General features: G+C 40.3%; 2 protein-coding genes across 7 annotated transcripts in view; both read left to right on the forward strand.

Moving 5' to 3' along the window:
* inpp5b (inositol polyphosphate-5-phosphatase B) overlaps window positions 1-2,943 on the forward strand; it is a 43,936-nt gene extending 40,993 nt beyond the window's left edge. For all 5 annotated transcript variants that reach the window (XM_079895084.1, XM_079895086.1, XM_079895082.1 and 2 more), the window contains 2 exons: window positions 2,203-2,314; window positions 2,560-2,943. In XM_079895084.1, the coding sequence (XP_079751210.1) occupies window positions 2,203-2,314; window positions 2,560-2,699 (252 nt within the window). In that variant the 3' untranslated portion in view covers window positions 2,700-2,943. The remainder of the gene's footprint in view (window positions 1-2,202; window positions 2,315-2,559) is intronic.
* Window positions 2,944-3,980: 1,037 nt separating this feature from the next.
* The window catches only part of mtf1 (metal-regulatory transcription factor 1), a 35,388-nt gene continuing 18,335 nt past the window's right edge, over window positions 3,981-21,033 (forward strand). For both annotated transcript variants that reach the window (XM_079895088.1, XM_079895087.1), the window contains exons 1-3: window positions 3,981-4,089; window positions 4,508-4,584; window positions 6,156-6,651. In XM_079895088.1, the coding sequence (XP_079751214.1) occupies window positions 4,562-4,584; window positions 6,156-6,651 (519 nt within the window). In that variant the 5' untranslated portion in view covers window positions 3,981-4,089; window positions 4,508-4,561. The remainder of the gene's footprint in view (window positions 4,090-4,507; window positions 4,585-6,155; window positions 6,652-21,033) is intronic.

Genomic DNA, 21,033 nt, shown 5'->3' on the forward strand with positions numbered 1-21,033 from the left:
AGCAGCCAGTGCAGACAGGTGTGTGTGTGTGTGTGTGTGTGTGTGTGTGTGTGTGTGTGTGTGTGTGTGTGTGTGTGTGTGTGTGTGTGTGTGTGTGTGTGTGACGCTACCCTGTGCTACTCTGACTCTCACACACATGCTGTTGGACTGGACGTTTATGGTGATGCTGTAAGAGAAATGATGTGGGCGTGTAAGATCTCCAGAGTGGAGTGTGTTACAGCACAGAGTTCACCGCCGTCAGGATGACCCAGAACACCTCAAACCCTTCTCCTGTCAGGTTACCACTGTTAATGTAGTGAAGCTGCTCCTGCTGTAGCAGCGGTGGTCTGTAAGTTAATCAAGCTGTGTCCCGCACACATTCCCATCCTACAACTGACCATTTGCTCAGGATGTGATCAACCCAAATGGTGAAGAAACAATATAACTTGACTTTCTTTAATCTCTATGATAATTCATTCATTTTGAGGATGAGCTCATTCTAAAATATAGTTTGGAGTGGAATCTGGGTCGAGGCAGATACACAAAACAGTTACATAAAACATAAAAAATCTAGTGCACTGTCATTAAAGTGTCTTTTTTTATATTAAAGCTTTTCTCAGTAAACAAACAATGAATATAGCATGTCAAAATTATCCAAACAATAATAAATCATTCGAAACCGCCTGAATAAAAACACAAAACATCACTACTTCAGTGTATCTTAATACCAGTTGCATTTTCTTATTTATAACAACAACATTAATATTAACAACAGGGTAAATAAACTTACAAAGTCTAGTGTTTTCAAATGGAGAACATAAATAAATGACAGGATTCTATCAACTCTTATTTATATATTATAAATATAAGCATAAATATAAGCATTTGTTTTAAAGTACAGTTTTAAAAGGTTTGTGTGTTGTTTAATAGACTAAAGAGTGAAGAGAATGGAATATGCATTACGCATGCCTTCGCTGAATACGCAAATATTATCAGGAAAAAAAGTCTCATCTCATCTGGCATGTTGCCAGAATAATTCAATATTAGTTTTTATCAGTCTAGATTATGAAATACCTGACAGTGCACTATTTTTATCTGCGTTTACACAGAGAATAATTAATTTCCACAGAACTGTAATTATTTAGATGTTTATTAGCGAAATAAAGTTCAATTCAATGCTTTTATATCCAACATGCACTCATTCATGCCTGTTTTATTTCATTCATGGAAAGTTACGTCTTTATTGGGACAGGTCTTGACAGATTACGTGACTCGAGTTTATATTACATGTGAAGCATTTATGTAACATCTCATTTGTGCATTAACGGCTATTATGTTGAATAAAGTTTATTAATTAAAGAAGTTATTTTACCATTGAACACCGTTGTTGACTCGTCTCCCCTCGAGTGCTTTAAAGCCCTCCTGTGGTGTAAATCCAGCCTTTAATGTTGTTTATGTGTCTATGTGGTGTTTTTAATCTGCTTTAAGACAAACCATGTGTAAGTTCATAAGTCGACAGCATTGCTGAGTATTTCCTCCTTAAAACTGCAGTGAACCAAAGACAGTCTCAAAAACACGCTTTGAAATCGCTGGTGTTTCTGACGTCACAAACTACCTTGTAACCAATCAGATCAACGTGTGATCGTCAACCAGTGGATCTCTGAGCTGAGGGAGTGAGTGGAGGCGGGGCTCATTTGCATATTCATAGAACCTCGGATAAATGAGGCAAGGGTGTCGAGTTACATTCAAGATGTTTTAAGGCATGAAGATTTTTTTTTTTCAAGGAAAAAGTAATTTTGGTGATTAAAGATGTTTCAGGGGATGAAATGATGGACTACAGGGGGACTTTAATGGCTGTCATGCAATTCTCAAAACGCTCGCAAGATGCTGCCAATTATCAGTGAATCCGATATTACAATCCGATACCTGATTATGGGAAAATGCTTATATATCGGAAGAAGTATCGGTAGAACCGATTATCGGTCGATCTCTATTTGAATGTTTCACCTGAATGCATTATAGATTGCTGAAATGTTTAATATAGTGTTATAAAATGCCCCTATTATGCTTTTTCAGATATTATTGTTCATGTAGTTTGTAATATACTTGAAATAATAATATCTTCAAAGTGGCGGTAAAACTTTAATAAACCAGAAAATGTTCTAGCTTTTGCTTTATCATCAATATAATCGTGTAACATTTCATTTTTCTTTCTGTCCGCAGATCATCTCCATTCTACCTCAGTGCCATAGGAATGTGTTTAACTATTTGACGGCCTTCCTTCAGGAGCTGCTGAAGCACTCGGCACACAATCGGCTGGACGCCGCTATCTTAGGTCGGTTGACGACGCGCTTTCACTTCTTGTTTTGTGTGTATTTTTGTCTGCAGATTTTGAGAGAGCAGGCCAGTTTCAGTGGAAAGCAGAACTCAAACTTTGACTTTGCATTCTGTATTCTCACTGTTATTCTTAGTCATCAAAACATTATTTACACCTTTGCTCATGTGCGCTTGGTGAAGGAAAGAAGAAAGTATGAGGTTCTGATGTTCCAGGTTAAACTGATCAGTTTCTGTGGTTCACAGGCCCGATCTTCGCTGGCCTGTTGCTGCGGTCGCCCACAAAGCAAGATCTCACGGAGAAAAGGAAGGTGAAGGAGTTCTTCCAGCATTTCTTGGTCCAGACGCCCTCCGACAGAGACTTTCATGATAAATCACCCCAATAATGGACTCCTTATTTCACATGCCTAGTTTCTTCCAGGTGTCAGCAGAATTATGTCCATGCATTTTGTAGTTGCCATTTAATTCACAGCATTTTAAACCGTTATTGAAAATAATTGGTTTTATTGCAAATCAGATGGGAGTTTTTATTTGAAAAATAATGGTTATTTAATGAAATATATTTGTATTTTCGATGTTTGTAAATACAATACAGCTGTTCTTTTATATTAAATCTAAACAATCATAATAATCTCAGCGTTTGACTCTTCTTTGATCATATTAGGGGTGTGGATGCAAAATCACATACAGGATTTCATTTAAAAATTCGATTATTTTACCATGTATATCTTTGTCTTTTATGTTCATGCTCATTTTCAAGATTTTTCTCAGCCAATCTCAATAAAGCATTAAAATAATGACTGATTTTAGAGAATATTATGCAATTACATCATAATTAGTTCAGTCACTCAGTCATTATTTCAATATTGAGCATTTACTTAGCTGATAACATCATTTGTAATAAAAAAAAGTAAATATAAATATATAGCAAAGTCTTAGATAATAGTCGAAGATAATAATTAAAGCCTCAAAAAGGTTTTAAATTAGAGCAGAAAGTCTCAAATTCTTAATGTAATGCCATTAAATGCTATATGCACTGAAAAACCTGATTCTTCCTCAGTATTTGTGTCTTGTTTTCCAGACCAGTACATCTTAACATTCTTAAATCAAGATACATTTACTTGAGAAGCTAAATGTAGTTTTGTTTTCTGAGAAATTGATCAAAATGAAGTGAGTTTATGATTTAAACAAAAACAAATATCTATCAATGGGATATAAAAAGTTGTTTCCCCTTTGAATTAAGTAGATTTTTCTGAGCCCATTGGCAGATAATGGATTTGTTGCTCTTTTAATCATAAACTCACTGAATTTTTATACATTTTTGCATTTTTCTTCTCAAGTAGGGACATTTTCCCAGTCATCCCAATGGCAAACGTGTCCCAATTGGCCCTAAATGTGTGTATATAGACATTTGCACTGGAAAACATGACAGAAATCATGAGCAGGGCATCACTTTATTGCAGTATGATCAGAAGGGACAGTAAAAGTGATGTTCATATTCTAGTGCTTGAGAGAAATATTCAAGCAGTAAAAAGGGTTTTTATTTTATTGTTTCTATTTAAATGAATTAAAAAGTGATGTAGATGGACATGAAGTGGTATGTTGAACCGTTAGCAGTGTGTTGTGCTGCTGTGAGTGTGTGTGACTCTGAATCGAGCGATCTGAGCTGATCTGGAGTCAGTATGAGCTGCTGCTCTTCATGATGCTGCCTCTGAGGAATGAAGACAGGAGCCGATACACAACATTACACGGGCCTCGAGCGTCTCTATAACACTGGTAACCCCATCAGACCATTTTTATCCTCTTGATTTAAAGCTGTACGAGCGTGTCGTTGTCGTTCTGATATTTTAATGGCCTGTCTTGATACCATTCGAGTTTCTGTTCAATGCTAACGGGCTAAATCTGTTAGCATTCATCCCATACCCTACATGTCAGTTCTTTAACCATCATATAGTCATTATTTTCAGAGTGTTTTACACTCCAACGGGTTTAAACGACAAGTGAACTGCGCTTTTGTCTAACGATAGCGAATAATATAGTCTATAAACTGGTGTTAACGGCGTGCTAATGAAGCTAACGCCTGTCATTGATGGGACTAGCACTTTAGCCTGTTAGCTTTTCTGTGCAGTCAGTCTTAATTAAAACACCACCGTTTTAATTATTACATGAAATATGTGTGGCTTGATTATTTCAGCCCTTTTGTCTTGGGGATGTTATTCATGTTGATCGGACCGAAGCAGATGAACTAATGACTGGAGCTTCAATACACAGGTGAGCTAATCAGTTAGCAGGACTGACATGACAGTTTGTTTTTATGGAAAACACACATTTGAAAATGAATATATCGCATTCATGACCGCTTGTCATTAATGGCCGCATGGTAATTATGATCTCTAATATGTTCGCGGGTTTCTCTAAATGTGCGGTTACATTGATCAATGTGAACATGTTCATGCTTGACTTGTGATTGTCATCAATGTCAAAGTGAACATGGAAACTTCTAGAAAGTGTCCAGAATGACAGAGCCTGATAAACTCACCTTCTTCAAGACTTATTGTGTTAACATCATGACGGGTTTTGTTGTTGTTGTCACAGTTTGTCCATTACTTTGAGACATAATGTCCTCTTTGTAACTGTCTAGTCGTGTGAGAAAAGCTTTCTTGTGTCTCGCATCATATCAGCTGCCCTCCCAGACAGTGTTTTCCAGCATTATAACCTAGTAAACTCTCTAGACAGCATTATAACCTAGTAAGTATAGCATCATAATCTCAAGACATTTGATTGAAATATTGGGGTGTCATAGGTGTGTATAATGTGTCAGCTAGCGAAGTGTTGTGACACAGCCCTTGTGTCTGGACAGTTGTGTGTTTTAGGTTAGTTTTGTTCAGATCAGTGTGTGTGTGTTGGTTATAGTAACATGAAAACAGTGGTTTCAGTTTACAAATGCTCCTTTTCCCTGATTGTTTAGTAGTTCGACTAACACCGGCCAAAAATAGTTTTCCTGCATTGTCCTACTTTCTCGTGACTGTATGAATCAGCAATTTTCCAACACATTATGTTGTTGTTTTATTGAACCCCCATTTATTACAACCAAACTGTACAACTATGTGGCGGATTTGTGCATTTGAAAGTGCTTACACTGATTTAGATGTACCTAGAAATGAGCATTTTTAACACACATTTAGCTTGAAAGTGCTCACGTAACACTGATACACTTCTCGATGATAATAACCTGCGTTTATTATAATGATTCAGTGTTATTTTAGTATTACTATTATTTTAGTTATATACTATTGTAGTATGTATTAATATTTTGAATGAACTATTATTTTAACTTTAGTTATGTTCCTTTTTCATTTATATTTATATATATATATATATGTATATATATATATTTCTAATCTAAAGAAAAAAATTATATCTTATATTATATAATTTGTATTGGTTTTAGTTCGAGCTGCATGATTTTGGATCAAATGAGAATCATGATTTTTGTTGTTTTTTTAAATATGGATCACGATTCTGAACAGACACAATAAAAAAATATGTAAGAGGTTTTGACAAAATATTAAATGATGTTTAATTAATCAGAATGAATATAAAAAAAATCAGTTGAATGAATGATTCAATGACTCACTCATAAAGACTTCACTTGTTTCATTACTGGATGAATCAGTGTTTTTGAATGAAACTCTTAAATTAATGATTAAATGTAAAAATCGTCCAGCTCAGCTCAGTTCTCATATAACGGTGTCAATGCAGGAGATTTCAGTCCATGATTCCAATCCTGTTCTCAGTTTGACTAACGAATGTTGTTTGTAACCTCTTTAAACTCGTTCCAGCCGCAACAAAAGCAAGCGCGTGGACACAAACCCCGGACTGAGCTTTTCCTTCAGGATCATGGGAGAGAATGGTCCTCTCACGGAGACAGCCATGCTCTTTGAGGACGAGGAAGAAGACGTGGACAAACTGTGCCGAGAGGAGGACGACGAGGACAAGATGCCCCGGTTCGAGCAGGACGAGGACGAGCTGATCTCGGGCCCGTCGTCGTCCTCGGGCCGCATCTACGACCGCACGACGGTGCTGATCGAGCAGGACCCGATCCGCCTGGACGAGGAGGGCGAGGAGGACATGGCGTTCGGGGAGGGCGAGGGGGACGAGGGCTCGCTGGCCTTCATGTGTGACCCCGACGGCATGTCGCAGGGGTACATTCACCACACCATCTCACCGGACCAGATCCAGTTCATCATCAACCCCGGGTCGACCCCTATGCCTCGGAACATCGAGGGCGCCACGCTCACGCTACACTCCGAGTGTCCCGAGACCAAGCAGAGAGAGGTGAGGAACTACATGCTGTTTGTTAGAAAGAGCGTCGACATATTGCTGATGTTCATCTGTCTTTAGTGTACTAGGGGTGTAACGAGACCCTCATGTCACTATACATATCACGATTCTGAACTCATTTATTTAAAATAATGTAAGCCACTTTTTACTGGTAACATCAGACATCTGGCATTATCAGGACACACTAATATTCCCCCATTGCATTATTATACATTATATTCAACATTATAGTAGTTTAATGTAGTACTGACACTGAAACTCTGAAAACTCAAACCAAAATTTGAGAGTGTACGACTGAATTTTACATCCAGTCAAACATGTGCGAACTGTAAATTTGCCCCCCCCCCCCCCTTTTTTTTTTTCTTTTACACGTTAAACGTGGAAGGGGCGCGTCAATGAACCCGGAATGTGTGGCCAATGATGACGAGTGTGAGAAGAATAGGGAATGGCCACTGTAACTGGCTAATGTGTGGAGGGGGGAGGGTCCTAGAGGTAATCGGGCGCGCGTAAACGTGTGTGGGAAGGAAACGGAGACAGATATCAATGTCACAGACACAGTCGGATGATGATTCAGAGTCAGAGGTTTGTGAGGTGATAAAGGCCCGAACCCACCATCTCCGGGAAGACTGGCTGAGAGAGTTCAGCTGACTGAGGAACTGTTAGGAGACGAACTCCATGAACTGCGCATGTTGCAGTCGCTACCCAACACGATGTTTGCAGACAGTGCTGGCACTTCGCAGTTTACACACAATACGCTAGTTAGACACAATCTCAGCCTCAAGCCGTTACATGTTCATAAATCAAAACAAAATGAAAGCGGAAAAAAACATAAAATAAAACTGCACTTTGTAATTTCTGTACGTTAAGTCTATTTATTATCAAAGCATTTGTCAGTAATACAGTTATTTGGGGGGAAAATGTGAATAATTGCATTGCAAGGTGATTTAAGGTGTGCCCCTGAATTTTCTGCTTGCGCTCCTAAAACTGTAAGTCAGGGGCTGCAGCGCTCCTAGTAAAAAGAGTTAGTCTGGAGCCCTGAAACTGAATTTTTTCACTCACAATTTTCATTTTGGGTGAACTATGCACAATAGATATTGTCACTATCCACGATACATATTGTTGCATTTTTGTATTGCGATATATTGTAACACGTTATATTGTTGCATCCCTAGTGTGTTTGATCATGAAGAAGCTTCAGTTCTCCTCTATATCAGTGTCAGTGTTTCTGAACTCCTGAAACGCCTCCACTGTAGTCTTGAGTTTTCTTCCGGGAATGAACACGTCACAGCATTCCTCATTTAAACAGGGGTGTGATTCTTCCGGATAAATCCGGAAATCCGGCTTTTCCGACCTGAAAATGATGCTCTCGTAAATCATGCAAATCCGTTTTTTTTTTTGCGGGTCGCGCTCAAAGCACGGTTCGGATATTGGTAAACATAATGACCGCTCACCGCTGTCAACGTGTTTTGTGCCTCAGATTCATATCTTCATGTCACTCCGCAATTAGTTCATTCATTTGTCACGATGGAACTTCCTCAAAGCAGAGAGAAAGAGCATGCACTCGCTGCGGAAGGTTATCTGTGTTAAGAATTTTGGACGTGTGGGGCGAACTATTTCTTTTCTTAGCTGAAGCCGACAACGGGACAAAATTAATGTAAAGAGAGACATAGTGGAGTTCCTATTTTCGTTTTGACAAGTATAATAAATTCTGTTGTCTACCTCTTACATGACCTGGCATGTGACATTATCATAGCCTTGTAATGGCTATGATAATGTCTAAGATAAAGACATTATCATAATGTTTATCATAATGTCTATGATAAAGCCTTGTATATTGTGACCATGTCATAGCATGATCACAATAGCCTACAGAAGCCCTGAACCGCTACGAAAAAAAAAAAAAATCTAGCATTTCGAGATTAAAGTCGAAACATTGAGATTAAAGTCGAAACATTGACATTAAGATTTAAACATTGAAATTAAGGTCGAAACATTTCGAGATTAAAGTCGAAACATTGAGATTAAAGTCGAAACATTTCGAGATTAAAGTCGAAACATTTCGAGATTAAGGTCGAAACATTTAGAGATTAAGGTCGAAACATTGAGATTAAGGTCGAAACATTGAGATTAAGGTCGAAATATTGAGATTAAAGTCAACATTTCGAGATTAAGGTCGAAACATTTCGAGATTAAGGTCGAAACATTGAGATTAAGGTCGAAACATTGAGATTAAGGTCGAAATATTGAGATTAAAGTCAACATTTCGAGATTAAGGTCGAAACATTTCGAGATTAAGGTCGAAACATTGAGATTAAGGTCGAAACATTGAGATTAAAGTCAACATTTCGAGATTAAGGTCGAAACATTTCGAGATTAAGGTCGAAACATTGAGATTAAGGTCGAAACATTGAGATTAAGGTCGAAACATTTAGAGATTAAGGTCAAAATATTTCGAGATTAAGGTCGAAACATTGAGATTAAGGTCGAAACATTGAGATTAAGGTCGAAACATTTAGAGATTAAGGTCAAAATATTTCGAGATTAAGGTCGAAACATTGAGATTAAGGTCGAAACATTGAGATTAAGGTCGAAACATTTAGAGATTAAGGTCGAAACATTTTGAGATTAAAGTCGAAACAGTACGAGATTAAGGTCGAAACATTTCGAGATTAAGGTCGAAACATTGAGATTAAGGTCGAAACATTTAGAGATTAAGGTCGAAACATTTTGAGATTAAAGTCGAAACAGTACGAGATTAAGGTCGAAACATTTCGAGATTAAGGTCGAAACATTGAGATTAAGGTCGAAACATTGAGATTAAGGTCGAAACATTTTGAGATTAAAGTCGAAACAGTACGAGAATACAGTCTTCCGTAGAAGTTGCGTGTGTGCTTGGTCATGGTTGGTGCACCGTATATTTTCCTGCTTTTTTGTCCTTTGCCAATCACACCTATGTTTAAAGGCCCCCTGAAATCAAAAGTTAAGTTTTTTAGCTTTTAGTATGAATATGTTAGCCTTAAAGTATGAATAAGCTTCCAAAACAATGACAAAACTCGCATTTAGGAGATATAAGCATATAAAACCTACAGTCTCTCACTTCCGCTTAAATGGATCAGGGATTTTTATTACATCACCGCCGACTTCAGCTTCTCATCACATCGTCTGTCCAATCAAATGCCCTCTAGAATCTGAAGCTCCGCCCCTATGCTATAAACACCACCTGACCAAAGCGACCGTTGACACGGAGCAATATGGCGATGCGAGTTCGGTTGCTCAAACGCTCGAGTTTTATCCCGTTTTCCAACAGTACGTTGGTTAAGAATGAAATGGCTAGAATTTATTCACACATCTACTATTGAATCCAGCGTATCATCAGCGCTCGGATTCGCTTCCATGGTGCTGTCAGTCTGTGAGGTAAACTAAACGCTATTGGCTATTTGAAAAGGGGGAGGAGCCATTCAGTATGTCCCGCCTTAGCTTCCTGTTTCCGTGGAAATTACATCAACGCATCAAACAAACCTGCGCGTTCCAAGGCACTTCAGTGGGACTTTAAATAATTCATGCGCAGAATAAAGGGGCGGGGCCTGGTTGAATTAGTTAGTAGTGTGTTAAACTGGCGGTTATGGGAAGGGGCGGGACATTCCCCAAACACACTCAAAGCGCTCAACCAATCACAACACACTGCTCCAGCCGACCAATCAGAGCACAGTGTGCTTTTCAGAAGGAGGGGCTTCATAGAGACAGGAAGTGAACAGAGCGTTACTGACAGACTGGGAAGAGAGGAGCCGCAACAATGGAGAATTTGAGGAAAATAATCAACATTCAGGCATGAAAACCTGTCCTAGTAGAGCCTGAAACAACAGCAAGACATAATAGGTCCTCCGACCCTCATATAGCAGATGTTGTTTAGTCTGTGCTTGATCTTGCTGGACTGGTAGGGCCAGATGTGTGTCCGTCAGTCACGCGTGTTTGAGAGATGTGCTTGCTCAGTGAAAGCAGATCAGATAAGCCGGTCTAGAGGATTGTTCAGTTCCTGGCCTGTGTTTGTTCATCCCACAGGATCTGTGTTTCCACATGATCTCACATCAGAGATCAGAATCCAGCCGTGCTCTGTGCCTATGAACTTCCCCATCTGCCAGTCACACGAGGACTCACGGTAGTCCTCCTGAACACACACAGGCCGTTTTCAGTGTGTGTTCTTTAGAGATCTTGTGTTCTTGTGACCACCATGATCAAAAGTCTGGTTCCAGTACTCAAGAGCGCACGAGTTGAACGTTTAAAAACCTGTTTTCGACTAATTGAAATTCAGCGTGTAGTTCAGGATGTTGTGCTCAAACCAGTTGTAGTAAACTTATACAAATACAGTTTTATACTGTAACAACTGTTTCTTTCTGTCTCTCAAAACTATTTCGACCACCAAAACACTGGTGCATCACCACACTTCAGGTGTGTGTGTGTGTGTGTGTGTGTGTGTGTGTGTGTGTGTGTGTGTGTGCGCGTGTGTGTGCGCGTGTGCGTGTGCGTGTGCGTGTCGTGCGCGTGCGTGTGTGCGCGTGTGTGTGCGCGTGTGTGTGTGTGTGTGTGTGTGTGTGCGTGCGTGTGTGCGTGTGTGTGTGTGTGTGTGTGTGCTGGTGTTGTCGTGCCTAAAGCCGGACGCTGCTGTTTACGGCCTGTGTGGGATTATGGGATAGATTGACTGTTGAACTGACCGATGTTAGTCATCATTTCCTGCTGAACAGAAGACTCAGATCTGCTGATGCTCTAGTGTTTCTGCTGTGGACTGATCACCGCGACTCCTCGAGGCAGAAACTGAGTGATCTGGTTGCATCAAAAGGCAGCAGGTGCTTTATTTGCATCACACAGACTTGCAAATGACAGTCTTACTGCCTATTTTGCCACACACACTCACGCTCTCATACACACACACACTCACGCTCTCTCTCTCTCACACTCCCTCTGTCTCTCACACACACACACACTCACGCTCTCTCTCTCTCACACTCCCTCTGTCTCTCACACACACACACACTCACGCTCTCTCACACACACACACTCACGCTCTCTCACACACACACGCACGCTCTCATACACACACACACTCACGCTCTCCCACATACTCATGCTCTCTCTCTCTCACACTCCCTCTGTCTCACACACACACACACACAAACACACACACACTCACGCTGTCTCACACACACACATGCACGCTGTCACACACACACACACTCACGCTGTCACATGCACACTCACGCAGTCACACACACACTCACACTGTCACACACACACACTCACGCTGTCACACGTACACTCACGCTGTCTCACACACACACTCACTGTCACACGCACACACTCACGCAGTCACACACACTCACACACACACACACACTCACTGTCACACGCACACTCAAGCACATGCACGCACACTCACGCTCTCACACTCACGCAGTCACACACACACACACTCACGCTGTCACACACACTCACGCTGTCACACACACACACACAGTCACACACACACACTCACGCTCTCACACTCACGCAGTCATACTCACGCAGTCACACACACACACACACACACACACTCACGCAGTCTCACACACGCACACTCACGCTGTCACACACACACACACTGTCACACGCACACTCAAGCACATGCACGCACACTTACGCAGTCACACTCACACTGTCACACACACACACACTCAAGCTGTCACACACACACACACACACACACACACACTCACTGTCACATGCACACTCAAGCACATGCACGTACACTCGCGCAGTCACACACACACACACACACACACACTCACGCTGTCATACACACACATTTGAATACTTTTATTTGGATCTGAAAGACATTACAAAGAAAACAAGATCCAAATACTGGGAAGAGTCTTAGACAGGGTGGCAGGTCTGCAGTGCACGGCTCACACACTTGTACAGGTCCTTCTATTTAAGATTCTCAACACATTAAGGATAAACAAAACGCCTCCGTCTCCACATCTGCACGCTCCCGGTGGTGGCTGAAACAGAGCACAATTTTGCAAGCCTTTTTGCCTCCTTTTTCTGCAGTCCCCCAAACTGCACCCCCTGATCACACTCTTATGGACATGGCCCAGACTTCCAAATACCAGAATTATTAATCTACAGTTGTATCCAAGATGGAGGATGAGATCTACCAGAGGTTGATGTTTCAATAGTTTGGAATAGTAGCAAGTGTCCATGTACAGGTGAAAACAGCAGCCCACCTCACAGACACACACAGATTTCATAGCCTCACTTACAATTACCACACTCACGCTGTCACACACACACACACACACAAATGTAAAGGTCATTCATCACACACTTTGTCTCATAATGATCCTGAAAGCATGGATATGATTGAGCTTGTGTGTGCCGTACTGTGTGCCACGAGCTCTTGGTGTTGATAGAGTGGCTGATGTGGATAGCGTGCGAGAGTTCGCATCATCCCGACTGCAGTTTAGTGCTCAAATCAGATGTTCTTCACGTGACCCATATCTGACAGGTGGACCTCCTGAACCGGGTTACTTCCAAACAAACACGGAAATAATTGAATTTTTTACATTTTTAAATGAGTTTTGAATTTAATTTATTAATATATGCTAACGTTCGACAGTTTGGGCCGGTAAGATTGATTTAATGTTTCTGAAAGACAGGGTTGCCAATTGGGCGGTTTTGCAATCTATTTTGCGGGCAAAAATGGGTTTGGGCGGGTGGATAAAAGTTGGGCTGGTTTCGGATCAGTTCGGCGGGTTTTTGTTCCCGAAACACCGGCACTTCAGATCCTTATTCCTGCGACCCAATGTTCAGCAGGCAGCAGTCTCACTCACTCACACACACTCACACACACACTACAACTCTGGCTGATGTGCCCCCTAACCTCACAACACTCCCTCCCACTACCTTAAAGTGACGCACGCACGCCAACACAGATTTGAATGTTGCGATATGATTTTGTCAAAGGTTTAATAGACAGACGAAATGGAAGAAGAACGCGTGAGTGTTTGAATCGAGATCACAGACTTTTAAAGAATGGTGCAGCTCTGTAACGACACATTTCATCCTCTGTTGAAACGAAAGTGGCTATAACTTCGGTCAACCTCATCTATAAGCAAGGGCAAAAAAAAAAAAAGAAATTTAATTTGAATTAATATCTGTAATAAAAAAAATAGATTTTAAAATCACACAAAAAAAAAAAAATCGATTTTTTTCTCCAAGCCCTAATATGCATGTTTTATGTTGCCATTTGAAACAACTAAAATGTTAAAGTGGGTTATTTTTTATGTCCATATATCCACTGTTTTTATGTTACTGAATGCTTTTTTTCCAAGTGACTTTTATTGACAATAAAGAGACTCATCGATAAGTTGATCGCATTATTTTCCGTAACATAAGCTTATAGTTTAGTAGAATAGTCTGATTGAGGTCAGTAGCCTACTTTTGCGTTCATTTGATTGAATATTGTTTCTAAAATTGGATAGGCTAAGTCGAAAAATGGGTTATTTTAAAGCTTGTTAATGATTTTAATGTGTTTAAACGAGAAACAAGCCACACACAAAATTGGGCGGTTTTTTGGGCGGTTTTTGACGAGGTTTTGGGCTGGAAAACCTTGCTGGCACCTGGCAACCCTGCTGAAAGAGTCTCTTCTGCTCATCAAGACTGCATTTATTTGATCAAAAACAGTATTATAACTATTTAAAATGACTGTTTTCTGTGTAATTTATTCCTGTGATCAAAGCATCATTACTCCAGTCTTCAGTGTCACATGATCCTTCACAAATCAGCATAATATGATGAGTTGATGCTCAAGAAACATTTGATTATAAATATTGTTTTTTATTATATATTTTTCAGGATTGTTTGATGAATAGAAAGTTCAAAAGAACAGCGTTTATTTGAAATGGAATCTGTTGTAACATTATAAATGTCTTTACGGTCACGTTCAGTCACACATCCTTCCCTGGTGAATAAAACCCTTACCAACTCTAGACTTCTGTCATTTTATAATTATATCAATTATTTCAGCTTTTCAAATTTAATTATTTTCATAATGAAGCATTTGGGGATTATTTTGACATAAAATATTGATGATTTTCATGCCAGTTCTTCTAACAATGTTAAATAATTGACACATCCGTCTGGATAACAGTGATGATTTGACAGGTGTTGATTAGGAATGTGAATACTGATTATGATTAATCATAAACTGACAAATTACAATTTGTTCGAGCAGTGCTATTGGTTAACACATGTTATTGCTTTACAATAATCAACTAACGAGATCTAAGTTAATGTGTTGATTATTAGGGGTGCACGATTCAGAAAATGTCACGATTCGATTCGATATCGATTTTTAGGCTCAAGATTCGATTCAAAAAAACGATTCACAGTATGTAAATGTCAGGGGTGGGAATCTTTAGTCACCTCACGATCCGATCCGATTCCAGAACGATTCTTTATCTACTCCTCCCCCTCCCCTCCCCCTCTCAGCGTCATCATTAACATCTGGTTAAAAACTAAGCTCAGAATCGATCCAGAATCGTTGGAGAGAGAATCGCGATGCATCGATGGATCGATTTTTTCTCCCACCCCTATTGATTATGTACATTATTATATGTGAGGAGATGGTCAGATACGAAGACGTGGTGAGAGGAGTCTGTAACAGGGTCAGTGTGTGTGTGGGTCAGTGTGTGTGTGGGTCAGTGTGTGTGAGGGTCAGTGTGAGGACAGTAGACGTGTGATGAGGATAACATCAGATTTAATGTAGTTGTAAGCTGTAATGAGTCTTAAAGTGAGTTGGACATGTTGAGCAGGAGTGAAATTTGAGCTACTAATGTGTGTTTATATAGTTTGTCTACTGTGTGTGTGTGTGTGTGTGTGTGCGTGCGTGCGTGTGTTTGCCTGGTAAAAGAGAGAGAGATCAGCATTATCACGGATCTGTGCTGCTGAATACTGATCATTGGCTTGATGTAAAAGAGAGTCTGTTTGCTGCTAAAACACACAATCTCTCTCACACACACACACACACTCTCATTCTCTCTCTCTCTCTCTCTCTCTCTCTCTCTCTCTCTCTCTCTCTCTCTCTCTCTCTCTCTCTCTCTCTCCCACACACAATCACACACTCACACACAGTGTTGGGGTAGTTACTCAAAAAAAGTAATTAGTTACTAGTTACTTCTGTAAATTGTAATGAGATTACTTTACTAGTTACTGCATTTGAAAAGTAACTTCACTACTGGATAAAGGACAAATGTCCGCGGTGGTAGACACATAATCAGGGCTGGACTGGGACAATAATAAATCGGCCCTGGCATTTTGCCCATAATAATAATAGCACACTAATAGACAAATATTGTAAAACAAATGCACTGAAAAATAAAGGAAACTTTCATAATTAGTTTTGTACTAATTTCTATACTTGAAAGAGATATAAGCACATGATCTTTTATTTTGACGGAAACTGCATCGAGCTTTTATTTTGGCGGAAAACATGGTTTACAAACGCGTCTCATTAAATTTATAGTAAATTACGGTAATCGTCAACTATGCAGATGTGGAAATAATGTGTTACTGGGTAATGGGTTCCTACACTCATGACAAAGCCTAAGTGTTTTGAAAGTAACTGTTAGTTCTGCTTACCGCAGGCTCTACACTTTCTCATCTCTGTCCTGATCCTCCTCACTATCCTCATCATCATCAGCCACGGGAGCTGATGAAGGTCCTGCTGCTGCAGAAAACATTTGACACGTTTTACAGCGTCTGCTTGAAGGGCCTGGGTCTATTTTTCAGCTATTTCTCTGCACATTCCTTGCGTTTCTTCTCCATCTCTCAGACTATTTTGACAGATACACACTAGGCGCGTTTCCATTAAAGATTTGCGCAAAACTTTTGCGATTTTTTCTAAATATCGACAAAAAACTATTGCGAAATGACGGCGTTTCCATTAACCGATGTTATGCGACTAAACGTCATTTTTTCCTCTAGCGATAAGTCATTCCAAAAATCATGGCAACGGACGTTGGTAAGTTTATGTATATATCACAGCCACGTACCGCACTAGACGTTATTATTATTATTAATGGAAGGAAACGTAGGCGTGTTATCCAAGCAACTGTGAGCGGCACATATGAGGAGTTTTTGGGTGTTTCTCCCTCATTTCTGCTCCGAGGTCTTGATTGTGGCATTTCTTTGAGGTTTAGAATCCAGTATTTCTGTCATTCTTTCTTCTCAAGAACTGTCTCGTATTCTGTCCAAACACACCGCGCCTTCTAAGTCAGCTGACCTGTAAATGCGCAAAAACTGTTTCCATTGCCGATTTGCGAAATATTCCTTTTTCGAATTGCCTGAAAAACCACCTCATGCTTCAACCTAGAGGTCCAGTGGGGTTTTACGGATGGGCGGGACTTACCAGCTCTATTGGGCCAAGGTGTTTCATGGGCCGGTCAGCTAACTTATCAGGAAAAAAAACTGACGCAGACTTTTTTTAACTAATGCATTACACCGGCACGCACTTAACCCAGCGCCGCCAATTAAGCAAAACGAATGGGCCGCCGATGTACGAGTTTTATGGTCCGTTAAGACAAAAAACAGAAAAAGAAAAAAAGAATGAGATGTCGGCCCAAAAGGCACGTCAGCCCACTGGGAATCTCCCGGTAGTCCCGATGGCCAGTACTTGCTGCCTGGGCATTATCGTCCTTTCGAGCAATAAACTGAAAGTAATGTGAATATCGCCACTGGCCGAAACCCCCTGTCTCCATCTCCATTTCCCGCTCCCCTTCGCACCAGCAGCGACGTCACTCAAATCGATCTCTATGACAACGGTGCCCAGGGAAGCACACACACACACACACAGGCATGCACGCACCACTTAAACAGATCAGAGCTTTACACGCAGGCAAACACGGCTTGGGTAACGCAGGAAAGCGCGTTCCTATAGTCTAGTAAAGTAGTGTAGTTACCGATATTTTTAGTGTAATGCGTTACTTTACTTCGTTACCCAAAAAAGTTATATCGTTACTGTAATCCGTTACTTTGTAACTCGTTACCCCCAACACTGCTCACACACCCTCACTCACTCTCTCACACAGACACACACTCTCACACACTCACACATTCTCTCATTCTCTCGCTAACTCCCACACACAATCACACACACAGACACGCAATCACACACCCTCTCTCTCTTTCACACACACAGACACACACTCTCACACACACTCACACATTCTCTCTCTCTCTCTCTCTCTCTCTCTCTCTCTCTCTCTCTATCTCTCTCTCACAAACACACACACATACACACACACACTCACACATTCTCTCTCTCTCTCTCTCTCTCTCTCTCTCTCTCACACACACACAGACACACACGCACATACACACACACACACAGATGTCAACAACTCAGAATAATCTTCAATATTTCCCAAACACAGTTTATCGAGCCTTTGTTATGATATAAGCAGCTTTATGCTGAGACTTAGAATGTTAAAATTAATTACTTGACATTATACTTATGATTATTAATTATGATCTTTGATTTGGCCTTTTGATTGGATTTTGATCTTCATCTCCAATATGTTTATTATATTTTTTTGTTTTACTTTTGCATTAAACTATGATTTTTGAAGTCACTTTTCTGCTCACCAAGGCTGCATTTATTAGATCATAAATACAGTAATATTGTGAAATATTACTACAGTGTTTTCCATGTGAATATACAGTAAAGTGTAATTTATTCCTGAACTTTCAGCATCATTACTCCAGTCTTCAGTGTCACATGATCCTTCAGAAATCACTCTAATATGATGATTTGATGCTCAAGAAACATTTATGATTATTATCAGTGTTGAAAACGGGTCATATTTTTGTGGAAACAATGAAATTTATTTTTCAGGAGTCTTTACAGTCATTCTGATGTTGGATAGATGATAAATAGAAAGAGATTAATGAGACTATATTATAATGCTCTCATCGCACTGTAAGATGATCTCCTCACACTGGAAATGAAAGGTCAAGTCGAACGCATTGCATTGTGGGATACAGTATTCCATGCCATGTTCTATGTTGTATTTGCACATTATTTCATATTCTAAGTATGCAGGAAATCTCCCTAGGCCGACTATCCTCAGTGTGCACACAGTCCTTCAGAAGCACCGGTCGCACGGCAACCGTTTCCCAGTAGTGTGACTGGGAATGAGGAGGACTGGGAAATGAGCTCACATGAGCAGCATGCCAGTTAATAACCACTAGAGGCCACTCCTCTGACCAGTGGCAAAACCACACGTGATTAGAGAGAAATGGAAACTGATAAATTTGTCAAGTCATTTCAGGTCGCACATATTCCAGACAGAGTGTGTTTTGTTCAGTGTAGAGCCGGGTGTCTGTGAGAGAGTATTGTGTGTGTGGTAGTTCGGTGGAAAAAAAGGAAATGTTTTGTTCATTTGAGTCATGCTCTGTCCGCTCGTTTCTCCTTTGGATTCTGTTATACTTGTTCAACACATGATTATGACCTTCTTCAGAGTCTTGATGAAGTGTTCAGGCTCTACTAGAACAGGTTTTCATGACTGAATGTTGATTATTCTCCTCATATTCTCCATTGTTGCGGCTCCTGTCTTCCCAGTCTGTCAGTAATGCTCTGTTTAGTTCTTGTCCTGGCCCAATTTACACTGCATGGCTCAAGTGACCCAATTCCGATTTTTTCCTCTCATGTGGCACAGATCGGATATGACCGGCGAACGTGTAAGCAGGAAAAAAGCACATGGATGCCGATATTCTCAGATCGGTTTCAGGCCTAATAAACAAATCGGATATTCCCCAGTAAATGCGAGTCGTACGTCATTAAAAAAGGGACGTCAACTCAGGTGGACACCAACTGCGATCACATGACTTATTAATGGCGTGATGGAGGACGAAGGCTCAGCACAGTGGTGTAATTTTTTGATGCTCCAACATCACCCGAATCCACAGCCAAAAACAAACCATCCACCCGCCCCTCGCCCGCACCAATAATCTTCTCTGATTCAAGCATCCGCACCCGATGGTCATTATTCTGTGTTGTTACGCGTGAGGATAACTGGATGATCATCAGCTTCAACAGCGGACTCGGCGACGGTTGATGATCTCTAATGGTAACATAATACACTGATGAATGAACGCAGTGTAAATGCAGCCTATGAAGCCCCTCCTTCTGAATAGCACACTGTGCTCTGATTGGTCGGCTGGATCAGTGTGTTGTGATTGGTCGAGCGCTTCGAGTGTGTTTGGGAAATGTCCCGTCCCTTCCCATAACCGCCAGTTTCAACCATAGACTGAATAAAAATATGGACGTTGTGTTCGTGACGTCACCCGTAGCGTTTCTGAAGAGCGTTTCTGAAGCCCAAAGTGGGCGGAGCCGCCGTCGCCATCTCGTTAGCGCGTCACTCCCGGATAAACGTAAATGTGCAGCGAGGCGGATTAGCTGAGGTGACGTGATGCTAACAGACAGCAGACAAACGGCTAGAAGTGATATCAGCGGCAATCCACCTGTCACTCACACACACACAGAAACCTCACACACACACACACACACACACACACGTCAACGACTCAGAATAGTGTTCAGTGTTTCCCAAACTCTTCATCTTCAAATTCTTCATACAGAATGTTAAAAATAATTACTTAATATTAATTAATTATGATCTTTAATTTGACCTTTTGATTGGACTTTGATCTTACTCTCCAATATGTCTTTATTTTAATATTTTATACTTTTGCATTTAATTGATTGATTTTTTGTTCTTTAAGTCTATCTTCTGCTCACCAAGGCTGCATGTGTTCAATCAAAAATACAGTAAAAACAGTGAAATATTATTACATTGTACAACAGCTGTTTTTCTGTGTGAATATATAGAGTAAAGTGTAATTTATTCCTGTGATCAAAGCTGAAAAAAATACGCCAGTAACACATAAGTGACCCTGGACCACAAAACCAGTCACATGGGTACATTTTTTGAAATTGAGATTAACACAAAGCTGAATAAATAATCTTTCCATTGATGTATGGTTTGTTAGGATAGGACAATATTTGGTCGAGATGCAACTATTGAAGATCTGGAATCTGAGGGAGCAAAAAATTCAAAACATTGAGAAAATCTCCTTTAAAGTTGTTCATTTATGTTGGCGATTGTGCTGCATTCACTCACACAAATACATGTTTTATATATTTACAGTAGGAAATTGACAAAATATCTTCATGGAACATGATCTTTATATCCTCATGATTTTTCGCATCAAAAAGAAAATAATTTTTACCTATACTATGTACTGTTGGCTATTGCCACAAATATACCCGTGCGACTCGAGACT

The sequence above is a fragment of the Squalius cephalus genome (assembly GCF_949319135.1).
Source record: "Squalius cephalus genome assembly, chromosome: 15".
Lineage (NCBI taxonomy): Eukaryota > Metazoa > Chordata > Actinopteri > Cypriniformes > Leuciscidae > Squalius > Squalius cephalus.